Source organism: Ranitomeya imitator, chromosome 6, assembly GCF_032444005.1.
Source record: "Ranitomeya imitator isolate aRanImi1 chromosome 6, aRanImi1.pri, whole genome shotgun sequence".
NCBI lineage: Eukaryota > Metazoa > Chordata > Amphibia > Anura > Dendrobatidae > Ranitomeya > Ranitomeya imitator.
Genome location: NC_091287.1, coordinates 471,366,552 through 471,389,837, shown reverse-complemented (window position 1 = coordinate 471,389,837; position 23,286 = coordinate 471,366,552). Strand labels below are relative to the sequence as shown.

General features: G+C 45.2%; 1 protein-coding gene across 1 annotated transcript; it reads right to left on the bottom strand.

The window, feature by feature from the left end:
* Window positions 1-1,069: 1,069 nt before the first annotated feature.
* On the bottom strand, window positions 1,070-5,972 carry LOC138642918 (fatty acid-binding protein, adipocyte-like). The gene is made up of 4 exons (XM_069731529.1): window positions 5,727-5,972; window positions 4,561-4,733; window positions 2,992-3,093; window positions 1,070-1,274 (listed from the first exon to the last, which is right to left on the bottom strand). The coding sequence occupies exons 1-4, from the start codon at window positions 5,803-5,805 to the stop codon at window positions 1,224-1,226; spliced, it is 405 nt and encodes a 134-aa protein (XP_069587630.1). The 5' UTR covers window positions 5,806-5,972; the 3' UTR covers window positions 1,070-1,223.
* Window positions 5,973-23,286: the final 17,314 nt, after the last annotated feature.

Sequence of the window (23,286 nt, the reverse complement as noted above, 5' to 3'; positions counted from 1 at the left end):
AAGCATTTAGCCAACAGCTCTTGTAAGTTCATGGGCAAATACATTTTCCTACTTTCAGTAAACTCGACAGTACATGCAGTCACTAGTGAGAAGTCCCAAGTGCATATTACGCGTTTGCCGAGGGTGCTTGGGTACACACAAAGTATCACTGGTGTGCAAGTGACGTGTTTGGGCCTACTCATGCTTCACAACCACAAAACATGTGGGGATTGTGTGTTTGTTGTCAGGTAATTCCCTGCCCCTTTACAAGCCCTCACACTCACCACTGATCTCAGAGGTCATACACCACAGCTGTAGCAGATGACCGCTCAGCTAATGCAGACTGCACAAGGTAGCGTATAGTGACTGCCTCATGTTACCACTGCAGCTAGTTGCCAAGCAACTCCATGCCAGTAGAGCCACTGAACTCGGACTGGCAGCAGCGGTACTTCCCAATGTGGAAGTGACTGCTGCAGCAACAAACCAGATGCAGAATGTCAGCACAGGAGGTCAAGCAACAGCTACGTTTATTACATATCTGAAAGTTTGACAGGTTTACTTCAAAGTGGGAAAACCTATTTAAAAAATAATTAAGCCACATGTGTAGGCTGCTACCCTCAACTATTGGATGCAGGAGGAGGATTTTGTATTATTGCTACCAAGAGTGCTGAAAGGCATGTCCAACCTCTCTCTATTAAGAGTCCATGATATCTATGGACTGTTCATTAGTTTGACAGTGATCCTAAGCACCATCACCTTTCCTATAGAAGCCTTGCAAGGCATGTGTCCTACAGTGGATTCAGAACTAAGCCTGGTTAATGTGGAATCTTGGCCCTCAGCCCCACATATACATCACAGGGATGGCGAGGACATGGAATAGTCAATACCATCTGAACTTTGGACTCCGCTGTGGAGTGTTTGCCATGGCAGGACAGAAGTCTAGAACGTGGCCCTGAGGCTCCTGTATATCAGACAGTCACATCCTCCCAGAGACTGGGTTTAATAGAGAAGGAGCAGTGTCAGGTTTGTATGCTAAAGACAATCTTGGGAAAGGAAATATAAATATCACACAAGAAATCGAATGGAAAAATTCCAGAACAAAAGCTTTAATATGTATACATAGCATGTCACAGATGACCACATCACAAGTAAGCCTTTCTGGTCAGATACTGGCTCATAGCCAGCATAGGGCTCATTGAACTGAGCTTATATTTTTATGGATCAAGTCTGGAGTCTTGAAGATCTCATTTTCTGTCGTAGATCCGAACGCAGTTCACATCTTGGAAAATGCAAGTCTAGGAAGCAAACAATATATTAGGAAGGACCCAAATTAAACCTTGAGCGACCACAACCAGACAGTTCAGATGAGCTAGTTGTTTCAAGTGTTTAAGCCATTTGTGCAAATAGCCATTTTAACCATTACATCAGTGAGAAAATGATCAAGTGACCCTGGATGGGCTTCCCCATAATGCCATGCAGCCATTACATGGTGTGGCACAGCCAATCAGTAGGGATTTTAGTAGCCTGTATAAAAGCAGAGGCAGGGAACGCAGAAGCCATTGTGTTATTACTAGATAGGGAAGAGGTCACAACTAAGCCATAGAGATTAGGAGAGCCATAAAAGACTGAAACAAAAACCACAGACAAAACAGCAGTGATTATTAGTGTGAGAAAGCATATTGTCATTGGTGTTTTCCCAGGGAGATGAGGCTTTGGAGTACCATATTCTTAGTCTCAAGTGAGTGGTTTTTAGGTCAAGTTCTTCAAATTTTAAAGTAGTCTCATCTTTACTATAAATAACTAAAATTAACAAAACAGAATAATTCAAGACCTCTGCATTTTGTGTGTCTCTTAAACTATATGTATAATCTGGGATTGAGAAAAAAAATATATATATATTTTAGAGTGGCAGGATGTCAGTCTATCCAATGCTAAACTTATGGAGCACCCGATTAACAACTTATTGCAAAGTTTGTGTTAACAGTCAGGTTGCATGTCCCATCCTGTGATCGTCCCTAGAGAATTTTAGGAGACAGCATATCCATGTGGTGGATTCTCCCCTCACTTGCTGCAGATTAGTGAAGAGCTAGTGCGGCAGGTGGTCTTCAGTGGGTGAAGTTTTGGCCACAACACTGACTAGCCCTGTCTCAATGCTGGGGGCCTGGAACAGGTGGGTCTGCACCATCATAAAGCAAGGTTCTTACATGTGTCCAACCTTCCTCTACATGGTCTTTATTGATACTTGCCCATTATAGTTGTACATCTATACTAACACAGAGGTAGCTTGCACTATAATTTTCCTTTATCCCTTTACTACCCTGTTACTTCCAGCAAGTTATTTTGACTTTATATTTATACCATGCACCTGAGAAATACATGGTACTCATGCAAGATTATAGTTATTTGGCACTACCACTACATTTCTACCTCATTCAATTTTTAATTTTTGTACCATTACTTGGGAGTTTTTTCACTTTATATACCTTACATAAACAATATCCATATTTGCTTCTTGGGACTATCTGCCCATAATCATGCATAGATGATTAATTTTTGCACTGACACTTACTAAAATCAGGTATGACTACTAGTTCAGAGAGCTGAAAACTTAAGTTTAGTGCTCAACTTGAGTTTCACTAGATGTGCAGTTGACTTACATATCACCACTTTACTTATCTGTAAGGAACTTGATTAAAATCCCAAATTCATTCAAAAATATATTATACATGGAGTAGTTGTATTGCATCTTCATTTGTCTCTTATGGAATCTAGGTCTCCCCTGAGAACCCAGTTTGCTTTGGTTTCTATGTTAATGCCATGGTCAGACTTTAATATTTGATATTAACACTGCCATTTATATTTTTAGTTTTGAAAGTCATCCCCATCCCAGGTAATGAAGAGCCACCAGGATGGAGGTATACATGTCAGTCACATTTCTCCCAGAAGTGGATTTAAGATTCAAGCAAAATTACAAAAAAAAAAAAAAAAAAAGTTACAAATGCCAGTACTTACAGCTACCAGGCGGCCATCTTTCACTTCTCTAGTAATAATTGATTCCTTGCCATCCCAGGCTTGTTTTTGTTTTAATACCCCGTTTTCAAGAGTTACTATTGACTGCAATACAAAGCAAGAACATTACAAGTTGAGAACGATCACCTAGTGTTCCTACCTAGTCCACCACCGTCGGCACAGACTAGACCCAGGTCAGAAGACAAGGTTGGGGTTGCACTTGTTTATTAATGTAAGGAAATGTGTCACATCATTAATGCCATTTACTTACACACTGCATTTAAATAATGTCTGGCTGCCTTACTGGAAGTGCTGCTATAGGAGAAAGTGGCGGTGTATTCTTCCAGTCATTGGGGCGATGCAGAGTGGCTACAGCCACCACCCCAAGATACCATATGTAAGGAAGTCAGTCCATTATACCACCATGATGAGTGGGAGCCAGCACTTGCAGAAAAATAATTTATTCTCTTCCTGTAGCTGTGCTTACAGTAATCCTTCCAGGGCTCATACTCACTTGCGAGAATCTGATGAGTCTCGCACGTCAATACCCAGCATTCAGATCAGAGTGTGCGGCTGCATGTATTGCTGAGTGCCGGGTATTGACGTGCGAGACTCATCCGAGTTTCTTGCAAGTGAGTATGAGCCCTTAACGTCAGCTTTGTGTCCAAGAAGCCTCTACATGCCAATTCCTGTGTGGAATGCCTCGCCATCCACACCAGTTTGCGCCAACCCTCCAGGGAAAGTAGAAGTCTTCCTCTACACTCAGATCTGCTATGCAGCGTCCTGACATTTTAAACAATAGAGAGCAGGGGGAACATTACTAACAGCGGTATAAACTGTACAGTGTCTCCATTAATGCAACAGTTTGGGTTTAGAGCAATAGAACGTGGATTCAGTTTGCTAACCATTTAATTACATAATTCACAGGGCTACAAGCTTGTGTATAATATATTACAGCACTGAAAAATTGCAGGTGGAGATGCAAAAATTTAGTGCAGCAAAAAAAAAAAAAAAAAAAAAAAAATCTGTATAAGAAAACAGCTCTCATCTGTCTCCCTTAAAGGGCCCAGATGAAGGTCACTGTGACCGAAACGTTGACCGGTTCTCTTGTACAGACTTTCTGCTGCAGTAAATAAAGTTTGTGTTGTCACCTGCAATTTCAGCACCATGGAATTATATTACATACTGTTTTCTAAGAGCATGAATTGTCACACTGTTGAGTGCCCACCATATTATTCTATGAAGGGTTACAAGCATGAGAACGAGATTGTGCCCTGCAAAAAAAAAAAAAAAAATAGCTTCCAACAGTGCAGATGTGTTAGGGAGATTATCCCATTTACATGTGTGGAACAAATTGTTTCTACAAGTCCTATTCACATGACTAGCGTCTCTCAAATATTTTTTTAATGTTCCAAAGCCATTTTGCTATTCATATTTCATGTATTCCATATTAGGCATGCTTTGGCACGATAGAGAAACTTTTTGTGTGTATAGTGTATACACATGACTAAGGGTAGAGGGGGGGGGGGGGGGGGGGGGGAGTCACAGGACTGATGCATCCCAAGTCCTCACCTTGACCTTCCGGCCATCTGCAGTGGTTTCATCAAACTCCTCGCCGCACTTAAAGCTCAGCTCTGTGTTCTTGAAGGTGCTCGTCGTTTTTATACACCATTCATCGTTATTTTTAGTGATGTTCACATCAGGCTTCAGGTGACAAGCAGCTTTGCGGGTAAGAAAAGTCACCCCTGCAAAAAGAGACCACAGATTTTAGGTAAGGTTTATTTAAACCAATATCGCATGTGTTCGCAATGTTGGGAGGTTTTATCATTATGGTTGATCTTGTGTGCCTTTAATATGCTTGTTTGAATTAAATGATCTAATAAACATTGTAAAAGTCACCTTTATTTTACCCATGCAGGCGGACTTCACTAATAATGCAATAAGGCAATCACACCCAGATATTTGCTCAAGTTTCCTGAACAAACAGCTTTCTAGAAGTCTCCAACTGGATTGCCCAGAGTCAATATCCTGGATTAGCCAAGGGTGGAGACCAGGCGGGCCCGCAGTCATTAGTTTCATTCCAAGTCACTAAAAAGCCACCTTCAATGACTAGACCACAAGACACATTGAGACAAAAGAACTTTACCAAAAGATATTACATTTATGCCTCAGGTGTAAAAACCGGCACTGAAAACCTGCTAACACAGGTCCAACTATAAAAAGTTAAGTTTCGAAAAGTATGCACACACGAAATAAAAAAAAAAAAAAAAAATAATTGAGACTTTGCCTCATCATCCTTCACACAATACATAAAAGAAAATTTAATGACAAATGAACCGGATAACTCACCTTATAAGCAGATAGAATCTTTGCTCTACAAAGACATTTGGAGATACAGGTAGAATTATGTAGAATATATATATATAAGATAGATAAAAACTTTTTTTTTTTTTTTAGTATACAGAGTTGAAATGTTACAAGTTTATCAATGGTGGGAATTTGTGCCCTTGATGGGACTGCAGGGGCCAGATCATTGAGAGTTTTATCCGAAGAGTTTACAAAAATGAAGCACATTTCAAAGATTCTGCAATACAGAATGATGAATGGAGCGGATCTGAAGCAGAACACAATACTTAAACTTTAAAATGTTGCTACCAATCCTGGTGCCACTTGTGATCTGCACCATGGAGCTGCTTACACCCTGCACACCCATATGCTTCCCATCCTAGAGAACTCACCAACTTTTTCCATGTACTTGTCGAAATCGTCACTGTTGTTGTCAGTGAGCTTCCATGTGCCCACCAGTTCATCCCCCATGACAGCAGTGATCAGCACCTCAGCTACCAGAGGAGGAGAAGTGTCCTGCAGAAAGTGCTCAGGAGTGAGGAGCCATCAGCCTTTATAGAGCAGTGAGGGGCAGAGCTGCTGTGATGTCAGGACCAGTCATTCAGCCTCTCCAGCTGATTCAGCACTTGGGCTCTGATTTACTACACAACTTCCCTCTGTGGCTGTCTGAACAAGAAAAGGCTTGTTAGCACAGTCATTACCACGGTTCGCTTTGATCCACGCCCAGACTCGGTTTGCCCGGACAAGGTTTCTCCATTATTCTATTTTTCACTTTCACTGAGAAAACTGCACTAAACCGCAGCGCTCGGGGCCAACAGTAACCCATTCATAACCAATTCACATCAGGATTCTGCAGAACAAGTCTCCAGTTGTGATGAGACAAGACCTAGGAATTGGCAATGAAAGACCGTAAAGAAGTGTAGGGCGAATAGCCCGGCTAGTGTGAAATCTGACTAAATATTTCATATATAAAAAATAATCCGAAACTACGTCCGCATTCCCACGATGAGCTTTTGGCAATTTTTTCATCCTATAGAATTTCTGCACCTATGATGTAAATGAGGTTACTTGCGGTTTATCATTGTGTTTTTGAGTGCGTTTTTTTTTTTATGCTTTTTTGATGCAGTGCTTTTTGCATCTCTTAGGGTATGTTCACACGTTCCTGATTTCCCTCCTTTTTTTTTCAGGACTGAAACCGCAGCTCTTTGCAGAAAACGCAGGTCCTTTTTTTGGTGCTTTTTTGGTGCGTTTTTTGATGCGTTTTTTTGATGCAGTTTTCTATGCAGAGTCTGTGTGTTTTCTAGGAAGTTTTTTAGGGTTAAAATGGCTGAAAATACCCTAACCCTACCCCTACCCCTAACCCTATTCTAACCTTAGTGGGGAAAAAAAAAAAAATTCTTAATTTTTTTTATTGTCCCTACCTATGGGGGTGACAAAGGGGGGGGGGGGTGTCATTTACTATTTTTTTTATTTTGATCACTGAGATAGGTTATATCTCAGTGATCAAAATGCACTTTGGAACAAATCTGCCGGCCGGCAGATTTGGCGGGCGCACTGCGCATGCGCCCGCCATTTTGCAAGATGGCGGCGCCCAGGGAGAAGACGGCCGGACGGACACCGGGAGGCCGGGTAAGTATAAGGGGGGGAGATTAGGGCACGGGGGGGCATCGGAGCACGGGGGGGGCATCGGAGCACGGGGGGACATCGGAGCACGGGGGTGGGGCATCGGAGCATGGGGGGGTGGGATCGGGGCAGCCACACTCCGCCCACGCACGTCCGCCCGCTTCCCCGCACTTCCTGCTGCAGCGGTTCGGCACCACAAACCGCAATAAAACCCGCAGATATATTTTTGATCTGCGGGTATTACTGCGGGTTTGACCTCACAATGGAGGTCTATGGGTGCAGAACCGCTGCGGCTCCGAAAAAAGAAGTGACATGGTACTTCTTTTTTACCGCGGCTATTCAGCGCGGCTTTTTTTCCCCCGATTCCCGCATCATGTGCACAGTGGTTCCTGTTTTCCATAGGGTACATTGTACTGTACCCTGCATGGAAAACAGCTGCGGAACCGCAGCGGCAAAAACGCTGCGGTTCCGCAGAAAAAAACGCACTGTGTGAACATGGCCTTAGTGTGTCATTCTTTAACCCCTTAACGGCCACCCATACGTATTAAAACGACAGTCGTTAAGGTGCTTATTCCCCACTAGATGGTGGCCCGATTCTAACGCATCGGGTATACTAGAATATGCATGTCCACGTAGTATATTGCCCAGCCACGTAGTATATTTCCCAGCCACGTAGTATACAGCACAGAGCCACGTAGTATACAGACTTAAAATAAAAAATAAACATATACTCACCCTCCGTTGAAGTCCTGGCCCTGCGTGCGGTGCACCCGGCAGCTTCCGGTCCCAGGGTTGGTATGGGCGCAGGACCTATGATGACGTCGCGGTCACATGACCGTGACATCATGGCAGGTCATTCTCGCAGGACCTGTGATGACATCGCGGTCACATGACTGTGACATCATGGCAGGTCCTTGTCGCATACCATCTTTGCCACCGGAATCTGCCGCTTGCATGGACTGGTCACCGCAGCGTCGCGAGGAGCGGGAAAGGCGCCAGAATGTGAGTATATGATGATTTTTTATTTTTTTTAATTATTTTTAACAGATCTTTTTACTATTGAGGCTGCATAGACAGCCTCAATAGTAAAAAAGTTGATCACACAGGGTTAATAGCAGCGTTAATGGAGTGCGTTACACCGTGGCATAACGCAGTCCATTAGCGCTGCCATTAACCCTGTGTGAGCGCTGACTGGAGGGGAGTACAGAGCGGGCACTGACTGCGGGGAGGATGAAGCGGTCGCTGATTGGTCATGGCAATGGTCGTGGGCGTTTGGCCACGACCAATCAGCGACTTGGATTCCATGACAGACAGAGGCCGTGACCAATGAATATCCGGGACAGACAGAAGGACAGACAGAAAGACGGAAGTGACCCTTAGACAATTATATAGTAGATTGCCATTTTAAAACGGCGAAGGTGAATAATGGTATCGCGCCGCACGGCAGCAGCAATTCAATGGGTGACATCCGCTCTGCTCCGTTCACCAAAAAAAACTAAAAAGTTCCAAATCTCAGAATATGGCAGCAAAAAAAAAAAACTACTTTTTATAAAAAAGAACATCTAATTCCACCAAAAAATATCCATCAAAGTGGATCACTCTAATGATACATATACTACACAAGGGAATTTCAATTGATGAAAAAAACCCAAAAAGAGTGTTTATACAAAATATATAAATTTATTTCAACACAAGATATACATAATTGTAACAAGGTAAAGCTAAACATGCAGGGTAGGGGGAGTAGCTATCCACATATCACAATGGTATAAATATGATCAATAAGTAGCCAAATCCAGGTAAAAAGTACCAGAAAAAATTACCAATAGATACCATAATGTAGTAACAGGCATATATTAAGCAGCACAGATGTAAAGAGGTCTAAATTAGCCTAGTAAGATCAGCGTAAGTCCATAGACATAAAGTGACTTAGTGCAAAATGTAATAGGTTACAGCGAGTGCTGTGTCTAGGGATAACGCTATAATACCAAAAGGCTATTCAATGAAAATAGTATGCTTGCATAGATTACCTATTCAGAAGTGTCACGCACGCGCCCAGACTGAATGGCGCGGGCATACGGGGGTGGTTTGTGGCCCCACTGTGCCACAAACCAGACTACCCTGGAAGGGGCGTGACTATGACAGCTGCCTGGGTTTTCACTGGAGCCTCTGATGGTGAGGTCAGGCTTGTGCAGCAGGCAGCTGCCAGGTGCTACTCCAGGGTGGTGTCTGGCTGTGGCTGCTGATCCCACTAAAGAACGGAGCGGGCACGGCTGGCACTCTGGCTGACAGGCGGGCACGGCTGGGACACAGGCAGGCAGACGGGTACAACAGAGACACTGGCGAGCAGGCGGGCACGGCTGGCTCTCTGGTAGGCAGGCGGGTATGGCTGGAACATAGGAAGAACCGGTAGGGACTGGTCTGCAGGCAGGTATGAGAAACAGGTAGGAGCCTGTACAGGCAGGAGGACTAAGTAACAAGTAGAAGGTGGAACTAAGAGAAGAGAAGGAGAAGGCAGAGCCAAGGGCGGAGCCGCAAGAGGCGGAGCCAAGGGCGGAGACGCTGGAGGCGGAGCCAAAGTGGAGATGCTGGAGGCGGAGCCAAGAGCGGAGACGCTGGAGGCGGAGCCAAGAGCGGAGATGCTGGAGGCGGAGCCAAGAGCGGAGACGCTGGAGGTGGAGCCAAGAGCGGAGACGCTGGAGGCGGAGCCAAGAGCGGAGACGCTGGAGGCGGAGCCAAGAGCGGAGACGCTGGAGGCGGAGCCAAGAGCGAAAACGCTGGAGGCGGAGCCAAGAGCGGAGACGCTGGAGGCGGAACCAAGAGCGGAGACGCTGGAGGTAACGCCAAGAGCGGAGATGCTGGAGGCGGAGCCAAGAGCAGAGACGGAGCCAAGTGCAGAAACACAGGAGGGGGAGCCAGATAGAACCGCAAAGAGCGGAGCCAGATAGAACCGCAAAGAGCGGAGCCACAGAGCAAAGCCAGAGAGTACGAAGCAAGGACTGAGTGCAGAGCCGCAAGAGTGCGGAGTGTAAGCAGACTGAGAACACAAGGAAAGACAAAGCAGGGAAGGAAGCCACAGACAAGGAGACCGAGAAAAGACAAAGTACAGACAAGGCAATGGAACAAGACACAGGGACAAAGACACAGGGACCAGGATATTCTGCCTCCTGGAGGGCGGACTACAAGAACAAGGCAAAAGCACAGAGAAAAGCTCAGAGGGAGAAACTCAGAGCAAGGCCAGGCAAACTCAGCAGCTAAACACTAACTGAGCTAACACATTGCACAGGCCCAGACCACAGGGTGGAGCTACACAATATACAGGAGGCCTCTTGATAATTGGTCAGGAACTGATTAGACAGATGCACCTGATTCCTATAAGAACCAGAGAGTTCAGGCGCCGGCCCCCTATACACATAGCCATGAGGCATGCACAGAGCAGAGACACAGAACATGGAGCTGGCAAGAAACAGAAACCACATCATGGCCTGGAGCAGTGGGTAAGATTGTGTGAGAGATGTGAGGCCATGCTGTGATGCCAGCAGAGTTGTTACAGTACCCCCCCCCCCTTTACGGCCCCTCTTCTTCAAGCCCGCCAGAATAACTTGTAGAAGAAGGATAGGAGCACACATAGTCCAGGCCAACATGACATCTTCAGGGTAGAATAAGGCAGGCGGGTCACCAGGATTCTCATAAAACAAAGTCTCTTGGTGCACAACAGGGTTAGCTTCCACAATGAGCTGGACCACCTCCTTCAGGTAGACAGGTAACAGGTAATTGAATGCTGCTGTCTTGACATCTTCACCAGCCGGACACATGGAAACTGGAAGCCTTCTCATAGGATTCAACTTTTGCCCGATAGGTAGCAGAGATGTTCTTAGGTACAGAACACAAGAAAAGTCATTAGAGATGAGAGTGGAGAACAACAGCTCCACCAGGTCAGGGAAAAATTGAGGTGAACAAACTTCTGTTTTGAAATCTTCACCAGCCGGCCACAAGGACGCTGAAGGTATCCACATAGGAACCATCTTCTGCCCGTTATCCAGAAGAAATCGTCCAAATGGCGGGGATGTTCCTAGGAACGGATTACAGGAATAGTCGTGGGAGATGTGTGGAGAGATAGTTACCGCTTCCCCATCTTCAGTGACATCAGCACACCTTGACTCGACGACTAACTGTTTTCTGGTATAGTCGCTGGAGATGTGTGGAGACATCGTCACCGTTTCCCCATCTTCGGTGATGTCAGCACACCTTGACTCGACGACTGTTTACTGGTATAGTCATTGGAGATGTGTGGAGACATCGTCACCGTTTCCCCATCTTCGGTGACGTCAGCACACCTTGACTCGACGACTAGCAGACCAGCTGAAGAAGATGACACTACTGAGTGTCTTTGACGCATGGGAACCAGACACTTCTCAAGACTGGGTAAGTTCAAACGAAGCACTTTGCTGGAACTCTTGACCAGAGCGGGTGGTAGAGTCCTTGGCTCAGAATGACCCATGGGCATAACAGACAGCATACGGTAGACAAACTTCTTCGTATATAAGGCTCCAACTTGGAGCTGTAGTTGTCCTTGCAGGACTAGACTGCTCTTGAGTAGGGCTTGACCAACTTCAGACAACGCCCTTACCGGGTTCTGGAGCTGTATGACAGAGACCACACACCGACTCCGAATGGTTGGCGACTTTACCACACCAAAGCTCCCGGAAAACAGAGACACAGTCTTTGGTTTTAATGGAGAGGAAGAACTCTCACCTAGGGCAGCCTCTCCTGCTGGCCCAGGGTTTTGGAGTTTTAGATCTACAGGGCAGAGACCGTCAGGATGTTCCTTGCAACCGCAGCGATACCGCGTTCCCTTCTTGCGGCTGGATTTGGGCTGCTGCTTTGCCAGCCCACTTTTATCAGCCTTCTGGGGTTTTGCTTGGGTAGCTGCTGGGACAGGTAGAGGAACAGGTGGGTCTTGGACGGACTTGGTCAGACGTGACGATTTCTTCACGGGTTTCGCCCGTCTGGACCGCCTCTCAGATCTAGATGGGGAAGACTTCACAGGAGCAGCAGGACGAGGCTTGTCAAAGACTTTACGGAAGGCCACCAGGAAGGCCCCAAGACTCATGACGATAGGATCCCCTGCTTCCCAGAGGTGACAAATCCATAATAAAGCATCTCCTGCTAGGTAGGACATGATGTAGCCCACCTTAATCAGGTCAGAGGGAAAACAAGCTGCATTTTGCAGGATGTAGCGCAAGCACTGTTCCAGGAAGCTTTGGCATTCCTCTGGATTCCCATAGAACCTAGGTGGATCTGCTGGGTTGTGCTCTTCCTCATAGGCCCGAAGTTGATTGTAGAGAGCGTTTGAAATTATGATTGGGCCCGAGGTCTCCTCAATTGGAACGACACAGGGCGGAACAAATTCTTCAGCTTGCTCATACTGGTAGAGAGAAAGTTCATCATGCTCTGAGAGCGGTAGGACATGGGATACAGCGGAGGCCATGGCCTGTGCAAACTGTAACGCATGCGCCCAGACTGAATGGCGCGGGCATACGGGGGTGGTTTGTGGCCCCACTGTGCCACAAACCAGACTACCCTGGAAGGGGCGTGACTATGACAGCTGCCTGGGTTTTCACTGGAGCCTCTGATAGTGAGGTCAGGCTTGTGCAGCAGGCAGCTGCCAGGTGCTACTCCAGGGTGGTGTCTGGCTGTGGCTGCTGATCCCACTAAAGAACGGAGCGGGCACGGCTGGCACTCTGGCTGACAGGCGGGCACGGCTGGGACACAGGCAGGCAGATGGGTACAACAGAGACACTGGCGAGCAGGCGGACACGGCTGGCTCTCTGGTAGGCAGGCGGGTATGGCTGGAACATAGGAAGAACCGGTAGGGACTGGTCTGCAGGCAGGTATGAGAAACAGGTAGGAGCCTGTACAGATAGGAGGACTAAGTAACAAGTAGAAGGTGGAACTAAGAGAAGAGAAGGAGAAGGCAGAGCCAAGGGCGGAGCCGCAAGGGGCGGAGCCAAGGGCGGAGACGCTGGAGGCGGAGCCAAGAGCGGAGACGCTGGAGGCGGAACCAAGAGCGGAGACGCTGGAGGCAGAGCCAAGAGCAGAGACGGAGCCAAGTGCAGAAACACAGGAGGGGGAGCCAGATAGAACCGCAAAGAGCGGAGCCAGATAGAACCGCAAAGAGCGGAGCCACAGAGCAAAGCCAGAGAGTACGAAGCAAGGACTGAGTGCAGAGCCGCAAGAGTGCGGAGTGTAAGCAGACTGAGAACACAAGGAAAGACAAAGCAGGGAAGGAAGCCACAGACAAGGAGACCGAGAAAAGACAAAGTACAGACAAGGCAATGGAACAAGACACAGGGACAAAGACACAGGGACCAGGATATTCTGCCTCCTGGAGGGCGGACTACAAGAACAAGGCAAAAGCACAGAGAAAAGCTCAGAGGGAGAAACTCAGAGCAAGGCCAGGCAAACTCAGCAGCTAAACACTAACTGAGCTAACACATTGCACAGGCCCAGACCACAGGGTGGAGCTGCACTATATACAGGAGGCCTCTTGATAATTGGTCAGGAACTGATTAGACATATGCACCTGATTCCTATAAGAACCAGAGAGTTCAGGCGCCGGCCCCCTATACACATAGCCATGAGGCATGCACATAGCAGAGACACAGAACATGGAGCTGGCAAGAAACAGAAACCACATCATGGCCTGGAGCAGTGGGTAAGATTGTGTGAGAGATGTGAGGCCATGCTGTGATGCCAGCAGAGTTGTTACAAGAAGTGTGGTAGCCGGACCCCTGCCTGCCGCCTCAACGCGCGTTTCGCCGATCCTCTTCAGGAGGCGTGGCTTGGGTCATGTGTGTGTCGCGTTATACTGTATAGTGCTATACAACCAATAGGATACGGAGCCGCTTAAGAGTCGGCGAATGCGCGGGTGTCGGAGCCTCAATAAGGACACTTCCTGCAGCGCCTGTGGAACGCAAGCAGTCCACCGTCGCTAAGCGACGGCGACTACGTGCGGATACAATAGGCGCGTTAGGAAGGTCCCGACGTCTCGATCCCGGGCATGCACACCAGCCGGCAAGGAATAAGATGTGAATATCTAGAGGCTACGCTCCATGTCGGATATAGTCGTCAGTTCTGCGCATGTACGGGAAAGATAGCAGCCAGGAGAAAAGACCTAAACATGCCTCAATCCCGGGCATGCGCACAACTGGCAGAAAAATTAGATGTACGTGAAAGAAAAGAAAATTCAGTTATATATAAAGCGGTACCATAAATTTTGCGCATGTACAGATGTAATAATTACGGGAGGATATCACAAACAATGCCTCAAGCAATACTCATAAGATACCACCAATCAGAGAAAATAGATAGAAATAGAGAAATTTTTACAACTAGTAAAAATAATACATGAATAAGGGGGTATTTATAATAAAATATGTGCTAAAAAATATATCGGATGGAAACTAATACCGACAGTGTATAAATAACTATGAGTGTACATTATCTAAAAATAAATAATATGAGATGAGTAGAATATATAAATGTGGAATAAATAATATACCAATATGTGATAGCCAATAATAATGTAGAGTAGTGCCAATATATAAGGATAAGCATAAAAATCGTTGGACACTAAATACTTACATATATACATATCGAGAGTACCGAAAATGTCATAATAAGTGAATATTATATACATACATATTAAAATATATATATATATATATATATATATACAGTGGGGCAAAAAAGTATTTAGTCAGTCAGCAATAGTGCAAGTTCCACCACTTAAAAAGATGAGAGGCGTCTGTAATTTACATCATAGGTAGACCTCAACTATGGGAGACAAACTGAGAAAAAAAAATCCAGAAAATCACATTGTCTGTTTTTTTAACATTTTATTTGCATATTATGGTGGAAAATAAGTATTTGGTCAGAAACAAAATTTCATCTCAATACTTTGTAATATATCCTTTGTTGGCAATGACAGAGGTCAAACGTTTTCTGTAAGTCTTCACAAGGTTGCCAGACACTGTTGTTGGTATGTTGGCCCATTCCTCCATGCAGATCTCCTCTAGAGCAGTGATGTTTTTGGCTTTTCGCTTGGCAACACGGACTTTCAACTCCCTCCAAAGGTTTTCTATAGGGTTGAGATCTGGAGACTGGCTAGGCCACTCCAGGACCTTGAAATGCTTCTTACGAAGCCACTCCTTCGTTGCCCTGGCGGTGTGCTTTGGATCATTATCATGTTGAAAGACCCAGCCACGTTTCATCTTCAATGCCCTTGCTGATGGAAGGAGGTTTGCACTCAAAATCTCACGATACATGGCCCCATTCATTCTTTCATGTACCCGGATCAGCCGTCCTGGCCCCTTTGCAGAGAAACAGCCCCAAAGCATGATGTTTCCACCACCATGCTTTACAGTAGGTATGGTGTTTGATGGATGCAACTCAGTATTCTTTTTCCTCCAAACACGACAAGTTGTGTTTCTACCAAACAGTTACAGTTTGGTTTCATCAGACCATAGGACATTCTCCCAAAACTCCTCTGGATCATCCAAATGCTCTCTAGCAAACTTCAGACGGGCCCGGACATGTACTGGCTTAAGCAGTGGGACACGTCTGGCACTGCAGGATCTGAGTCCATGGTGGCGTAGTGTGTTACTTATGGTAGGCCTTGTTACATTGGTCCCAGCTCTCTGCAGTTCATTCACTAGGTCCCCCCGCGTGGTTCTGGGATTTTTGCTCACCGTTCTTGTGATCATTCTGACCCCACGGGGTAGGATTTTGCGTGGAGCCCCAGATCGAGGGAGATTATCAGTGGTCTTGTATGTCTTCCATTTTCTAATTATTGCTCCCACTGTTGATTTCTTCACTCCAAGCTGGTTGGCTATTGCAGATTCAGTCTTCCCAGCCTGGTGCAGGGCTACAATTTTGTTTCTGGTGTCCTTTGACAGCTCTTTGGTCTTCACCATAGTGGAGTTTGGAGTCAGACTGTTTGAGGGTGTGCACAGGTGTCTTTTTATACTGATAACAAGTTTAAACAGGTGCCATTACTACAGGTAATGAGTGGAGGAAAGAGGAGACTCTTAAAGAAGAAGTTACAGGTCTGTGAGAGTAGGAAATCTTGATTTTTTGTTTCTGACCAAATACTTATTTTCCACCATAATATGCAAAAAAAATGATAAAAAAAACAGACAATGTGATTTTCTGGATTTTTTTTTCTCAGTTTGTCTCCCATAGTTGAGGTCTACCTATGATGTAAATTACAGACGCCTCTCATCTTTTTAAGTGGTGGAACTTGCACTATTGCTGACTGACTAAATACTTTTTTGCCCCACTGTATATATATATATATATATATAGACGTAATAACAATAACACCATTGTAAGTGAATGTTCATATTCTCCATTTTTCTCCCTTTTCTTCTTATTCCGGATCTGAGAAGTCATTGAAGTCCCAGGATAGTTTGTATAGTGGATCTATGATATAGGACGGAAATTTCGCAGCCAATCAATACTCCTCATGGTTCACAGCCAAGGTAAGCATAATATGCATGAGCACTATATAGATACAGAAAAAGGGGGAAATTAAAAACTACTCATAAAAAGTATAGAAAAATGACCACACATGAAAACTTACAATTAAAATAGAGAAAAAGGTAAAAACCCAGAGTATATTCCAAGGAATTATAGAAAAGACCCAAATCCGTGACTTTCGTTCAGCCCATTAGGTACTAATGTATTGAGGCGGAAAATCCAACGACTCTCAACCTGAGACAAGATCTTAAATAAATTGCCTCCCCTTACACCAAGGTATACCTGATCGATGGCTAGGACTTGAAGACCCCTTGCATCTGATTCGTGAGCCATTCTAAAATGTCTAGGGAGAGTTTTTAATTGATCTCCCTCCTTAACTTCTTTTGATTTTTCAATATCTCGCACATGCTCACGTATTCTGACACGGAGCTCTCTAGTCGTCATTCCAATGTATATTAAATTACATGGACAGCGTGCAAGATAGATCACGCCTTGAGATGAGCAAGTAAGATATTTCCTAATTGAGAATTTCTTTGATCCCTCTGAGTTAGAGAATTCTTTGCTCTTTACAGTATTTGTACAGGCTTTGCATCTTTTACAGGGGAAGAAACCTTGAATTTCTCCGAAGACATTAGTTTGTATATGGTCTTTTTTTGGACCATAATGACTTCCGACCAGTAAGTCAGATAAGTTTTTAGATCTTTTGGCTGTTATCAGAGGTTTAGGGGTAAGTATCTTATTTAAAATTGGATCAACCAACAACACATTCCATCGATTATGTATAATTTTAGTCAGTTGTTTCCATTGATTGTTATAGGGTGTAATAACTCTCACATCTTTATTTAACGATTCTTGCTTTTTCTTATTGGAATATAGCAGTTGATTTCTGGTTGAGCTTCGTGCTTTATTGTAAGCTTGTCTGATTGGACAATGTCCATATCCTCTTTCTCTAAATCTTATGTTAGGGAATTTTTTCGATTTATCAAAAATAAAGGTAGGAAAATTGCTCACCCTTTCCTCCTGGTCGCTTTCTTGTAACAGAGACTCCAAAATAGTGAGTGTCTCCATCTCTTCCTCATTGTTCAAAGCCAAGCCCATTTTAGTTTTTTCATGGAATCTTTTTAGGATAATTTTCCTTGCGAACAGGTGGACATCTTTTACTGTGTTAATGGGGTCTAGATGTTGTGGGGGAGAAAAAGTTAGACCCTTTTCAAGCAGAGACATATGTTCATTAGACAGAGTATGCGAGGATAGGTTTATTACCTTAAGATGGTCTTTCCTTTTCTTATTATTGTGGTTATAGGCTGCCCCTTGTCTCCCTTGATAGCCTTTCTTGCCTCCAAATCTAGTTTTCATCTGTCTATAACTGAGCTGTTCATGTTCATGAGTTGAGGTCATACTACTTGCTGTAGATGTAATTGAGGAGGTAGATGGACTTCGAGTATGAAGTTTATTCTCATTATGCTCTCTATACTGCCAACGAAATATCTTTTTTTGTTCATAGTCTTGTTTGTCACGTGAGAATTTCTTCACTTTAGCAGCACTAATCTGCTGCTCCCATTTTTCAATATCCAGGTTAATCTCATTATAAAATTTACTTAGTTCTTCAGAGGTTAATTTTCCTGCTAGTTCTTTTTGTAGGTCATTCAGTTGACCGTCTATATCTTCTAATAGCAGTATGTTTTTGCAATTAATAATTTCCATAAATGATATTGAACAAGACGAGGCAGCATTTACCCATTTATTCGTCAACTCTGCATCATCTAGTCCAAAGGTAGGGTATAGTTGTATCCGAAGACCTCGGGGAACAATCCCTTGTTGTATATAATTCTCTAATGTTGTTTTTGTCCACCAGACTTTATTTTTTTTATTCATAAGATTTTTATATTTAGACATAAGTTCCTTATTATCACTCTGAGTAGAATTAAAATTGATAGCAGTAACCTGTTTAAATAAATTAGCAGCTTTGTCCAGCCAGCTCTTTTCTCTGGCTTTAAGATCCATGGGGAATCAACACTGTTATAAAACAGAAACACTGATAATTAGAACATCTAATTCCACCAAAAAATATCCATCAAAGTGGATCACTCTAATGATACATATACTACACAAGGGAATTTCAATTGATGAAAAAACCCAAAAAGAGTGTTTATACAAAAGATATAAATTTATTTCAACACAAGATATACATAATTGTAACAAGTTAAAGCTAAACATGCAGGGTAGGGGGAGTAGCTATCCACATATCACAATGGTATAAATACGATCAATAAGTAGCCAAATCCAGGTAAAAAGTACCAGAAAAAATTACCAATAGATACCATAATGTAGTAACAGGCATATATTAAGCAGCACAGATGTAAAGAGGTCTAAATTAGCCTAGTAAGATCAGCGTAAGTCCATAGACATAAAGTGACTTAGTGCAAAATGTAATAGGTTACAGCGAGTGATGTGTCTAGGGATAACGCTATAATACCAAAAGGCTATTCAATGAAAATAGTATGCTTGCATAGATTACCTATTCAGAAGTGTGGTAGCCGGACCCCTGCCTGCCGCATCAACGTGCGTTTCGCCGATCTTCTTCAGGAGGCGTGGCTTGGGTCATGTGTGTGTCGCGTTATATAATGCTATACAACCAATAGGATACGGAGCCGCTTAAGAGTCGGCGCATGCGTGGGTGTCGGAGCGTCGATAAGGACACTTCCTGCAGCGCCCGTGGAACGCAAGCAGTCCACCGTCGCTAAGCGACGGCGACTACGTGCGGATACAATGGGCGCGTTAGGAAGGTCCCGACGTCTCGATCCCGGGCATGCGCACCAGCCGGCAATGAATAAGATGTGAATATCTAGAGGCTACGCTCCATGTCGGATATAGTCGTCAGTTCTGCGCATGTACGGGAAAGATAGCAGCCAGGAGAAAAAACCTAAACATGCCTCAATCCCGGGCATGCGCACAACTGGCAGAAAAATGAGATGTACGTAAAAGAAAAGAAAATTCAGTTATATACAAAGCGGTACCATAAATTTTGCGCATGTACAGATGTAATAATTACGGGAGGATATCACAAACAATGCCTCAAGCAATACTCATAAGATACCACCAATCAGAGAAAATAGATAGAAATAGAGAAATTTTTACAACTAGTAAAAATAATACATGAATAAGGTGGTATTTATAATAAAATATGTGCTAAAAAATATATCGGATAGAAACTAATACCGACAGTGTATAAATAACTATGAGTGTACATTATCTAAAAATAAATAATATGAGATGAGTAGAATATATAAATGTGGAATAAATAATATACCAATATATGATAGCCAATAATAATGTAGAGTAGTGCCAATATATAAGGATGAGCATAAAAATCGTTGGACACTAAATACTTACATATTGTGACACAACAGTCTGGGATCGCCTTTGCTGGGGTCAAAGGCCACGTGGTTTGTGCATTAAATCTGAGGCGTACAGCAGGTTTCTGAGCAAGCTGACTTCAGGTCAGATTTATTAACGTGAAAGCAACACAGAAAATCAAAACATAAAAATAAATCCTAGCCTGTCCGGCTCTGTCTAAACCAACACGTTGCTATCTCAACAGCTGAGGGGGCTTCTCCCACCCAGCTAACATTACACCATTCTTGAACATAGCTCTCACTCACGTTTGTCTCACACAGACAGGCAATCTGTGTTCCCCAGGCAGACGCTGGAAACCCCCAGCTGGTCATCTTTTATTCCTGCAATCATTAACCCATTAGCACCCTGAAGATACTGAGTGGCCTCATTCACATAGGACAAACACCTGGGCGAGATATACCTGCCTCCAACTACCACACCAGCATGAGTCTTACATATCCCCCCCCCCCTTGCTCAGACCACTCCGGTCGAGCAAGAACACTCTTGAAACAGTGCACTCGGGATAGGGCATCGGCGTTCCCCATCTGCACCTCAGGTCGGTGCTCCACCGTAACAGAGTAAGCCTGCAGGGCAAGGAACCACCGGGTTACCCGACTATTACGGTCTTTGTGGAGGTGCATCCACTTGAGAGGGGCATGGTCTGTGACCAGCCTAAACTTCCTACCAGCCAGGTAATACTTGAGGGAGTCGAGAGCCCATTTAATGGCTAGGCACTCTTTTTCAACCACCGCATACCTCTGCTCATGTACATTCAGTTTCCGACTGAGATAGAGGACCGGGTGTTCGACTCCGTCCCTCACCTGGGAAAGTACAGCTTCGACACCAGTATCAGAGGCATCAGTTTGTACCACAAACTCGCTGCTGAAATCAGGAGTCACTAGTACGGGCTGAGAGCACAAAGCCCGTTTCAGGCTGTGGAAGGCCTCTTCAGCAGCTGAGGTCCATTTTACCATGACGGAACCCTTCCCCTTGGTAAGATCCGTCAAGGGAGTAGCCATGGCTGCAAAATTGGGTATGAACCGGCGATAATAGCCGGCAATCCCCAGGAAAGCCTGTACTTGTTTTTTGTTCACGGGTTGTGGCCAGCCATGAATTGCCTGTATTTTGTCGATCTGGGGTTTAACCACTCCTCGGCCAATCACGTAGCCCAAGTATCGGGCTTCTTCAAGCCCGATGTGGCATTTCTTGGGGTTTGCCGTTAAACCTGCATCTCGCAGGTCATCAATCACCGCTTGTACCTTCTGGAGATGAGTTTCCCAGTCCATGCTGTAAATTACGATGTCATCCAGGTAGGCAGAAGCGTACTGTCTGTGAGGCCTCAAGACTCGATCCATCAATCTCTGGAACGTTGCGGGAGCTCCGTGAAGTCCAAACGGCATATAGACATACTGGAACAGACCTTCCGGTGTAGCAAATGCCGTCTTCTCTCTGGCCGCCTCGGCCAGAGGAATCTGCCAGTACCCCTTTGTTAAATCCAGGGTCGTAATGTATCGGGCTTTACCAAGCCGGTCGATCAACTCATCGACCCGGGGCATAGGGTACGCATCAAATTTAGAAACTGCTTTCAGTTTCCTAAAGTCATTACAAAACCGGATGGAGCCATCCGGTTTAGGTATCAACACAATTGGACTGGACCAGGCGCTGTGCGACTCCTCAATGACTCCTAAGTCCAACATTGCCATCACTTCCCAGGAGACGGCTTCACGGCGGGCTTCCGGAATCCGGTAGGGCTTCACATGAACAGTGACGCCAGGCTCTGTGACAATCTCATGTTTCACCAACTTAGTCCGGCCAGGTTTTTCGGAGAAAAACTGTTGGTTCTGTAACAAAAATTGCTTAACCTCAGATTTTTGTCGTTCTGAGAGAGTCTCGGCAACCTGCACCTCCGGCACGGTAGGTGAACAAACCGGACGGGGCAGATCCGCCGTTAGGGCAGAGCGGTCTTTCCAGGATTTTATCAGATTCACATGATAAATCTGTTCCGGTTTTCTCTTACCCGGCTGGTACACTTTATAGTTCACTTCACCAACTCTTTCTCGGACCTCAAATGGGCCCTGCCATTTCGCCAGGAATTTACTATCCACCGTAGGTATTAGGACCAACACCCTATCGCCGGGTGCAAATGTGCGGACCTTAGCGCCTCTATCATAACTTTGCCTCTGGGCTCCCTGGGCCTGTAACATATGGTCCCTAACAATGGGCATGACAGCGGCAATACGATCCTGCATTTGTGTTACATGGTCGATCACCGTTTTAAAGGGAGTGACTTGACCTTCCCAGGTTTCTTTTGCGACGTCCAGCAGTCCCCGGGGACGACGGGCGTACAACAGTTCGAAAGGCGAAAACCCTGTGGAAGACTGGGGAACTTCCCTAATGGCAAACAGCAAATAGGGTAACAAGTAATCCCAGTTCTTCCCATCTTTGTCTATCGCCTTCCGGAGCATCTGTTTTAAGGTTTTGTTGAAGCGCTCAACCAGGCCATCTGTTTGAGGGTGATAGACAGACGTACGCAACGGGTCTATTTGTAAGAGCCTGCAGAGCTCCTTCATTACCCTCGACATAAAGGGAGTCCCCTGGTCGGTGAGTATCTGTTTTGGAATTCCCACCCGACTAAACACTTGTACCAATTCCTTGGCGATCGTCTTGGTAGCTGTGTTACGCAAAGGGACGGCTTCCGGGTAACGAGTGGCATAGTCCACGATGACGAGGATATGTTGGTGCCCACGTGCGGATCGGGGAAGGGGCCCAACCAAATCCATCCCAATTCTCTCAAAAGGGACCCCGATGATAGGAAGGGGTACCAAAGGGCTACGGAACCGAGATTTAGGGGCCGCGATTTGGCGCTCTGGACAGGACTCACAATAGTTACGCACATCATAATGTATTCCAGGCCACACAAAACAATGCAATATCCTTTCTGTGGTTTTCTGTACCCCCAGATGTCCCCCCATTATATGTCCGTGGGCCAAATCCAATACCTTCCGCCGATAAGGTTTGGGTACCACTAACCGTTGCACTGTGTCTTCCCCTTTTTTTTCTACCTGGTAGAGCAAATCATTTTCAAGAACCATATACGGGTACGCTAGCCTAGTGTCAGGTTGTACGGGTACCCCATCTATCATTTTTACATTTTTCCTAGCCGGAGTCAGGGTAGGATCTTTCATTTGCTCGCTGTGGAAGTCATCCACCTGGACTCCCAAATCTGGCAGGCAGGGTGCCGGATGGCTGTCTGCCTCCGCCTCTCGCTGAGGTTCCTCAGTTTCCTCCGTTTCCCCCGCCATGACGGAGAAGGGGTACTGAAGGTTAGATTCACTAACCTCCCCAGCAACATCTTCCTGTGGGGTCTCCTCTAGGGACTCGGGACCTCCA

Bases quoted from the DNA above. Each gene is read 5' to 3' on its own strand.
- LOC138642918 (XM_069731529.1), bottom strand. From the start codon at position 5,805: ATGGGGGATGAACTGGTGGGCACATGGAAGCTCACTGACAACAACAGT. The intron at 4,734-5,726 runs GTGAGTTCTCTA...CTCTTTTTGCAG, and splicing joins CAAGTACATGGAAAAAGTTG to GGGTGACTTTTCTTACCCGC. The intron at 3,094-4,560 runs GTGAGGACTTGG...TTTGTATTGCAG, and splicing joins CAGATGGCCGGAAGGTCAAG to TCAATAGTAACTCTTGAAAA.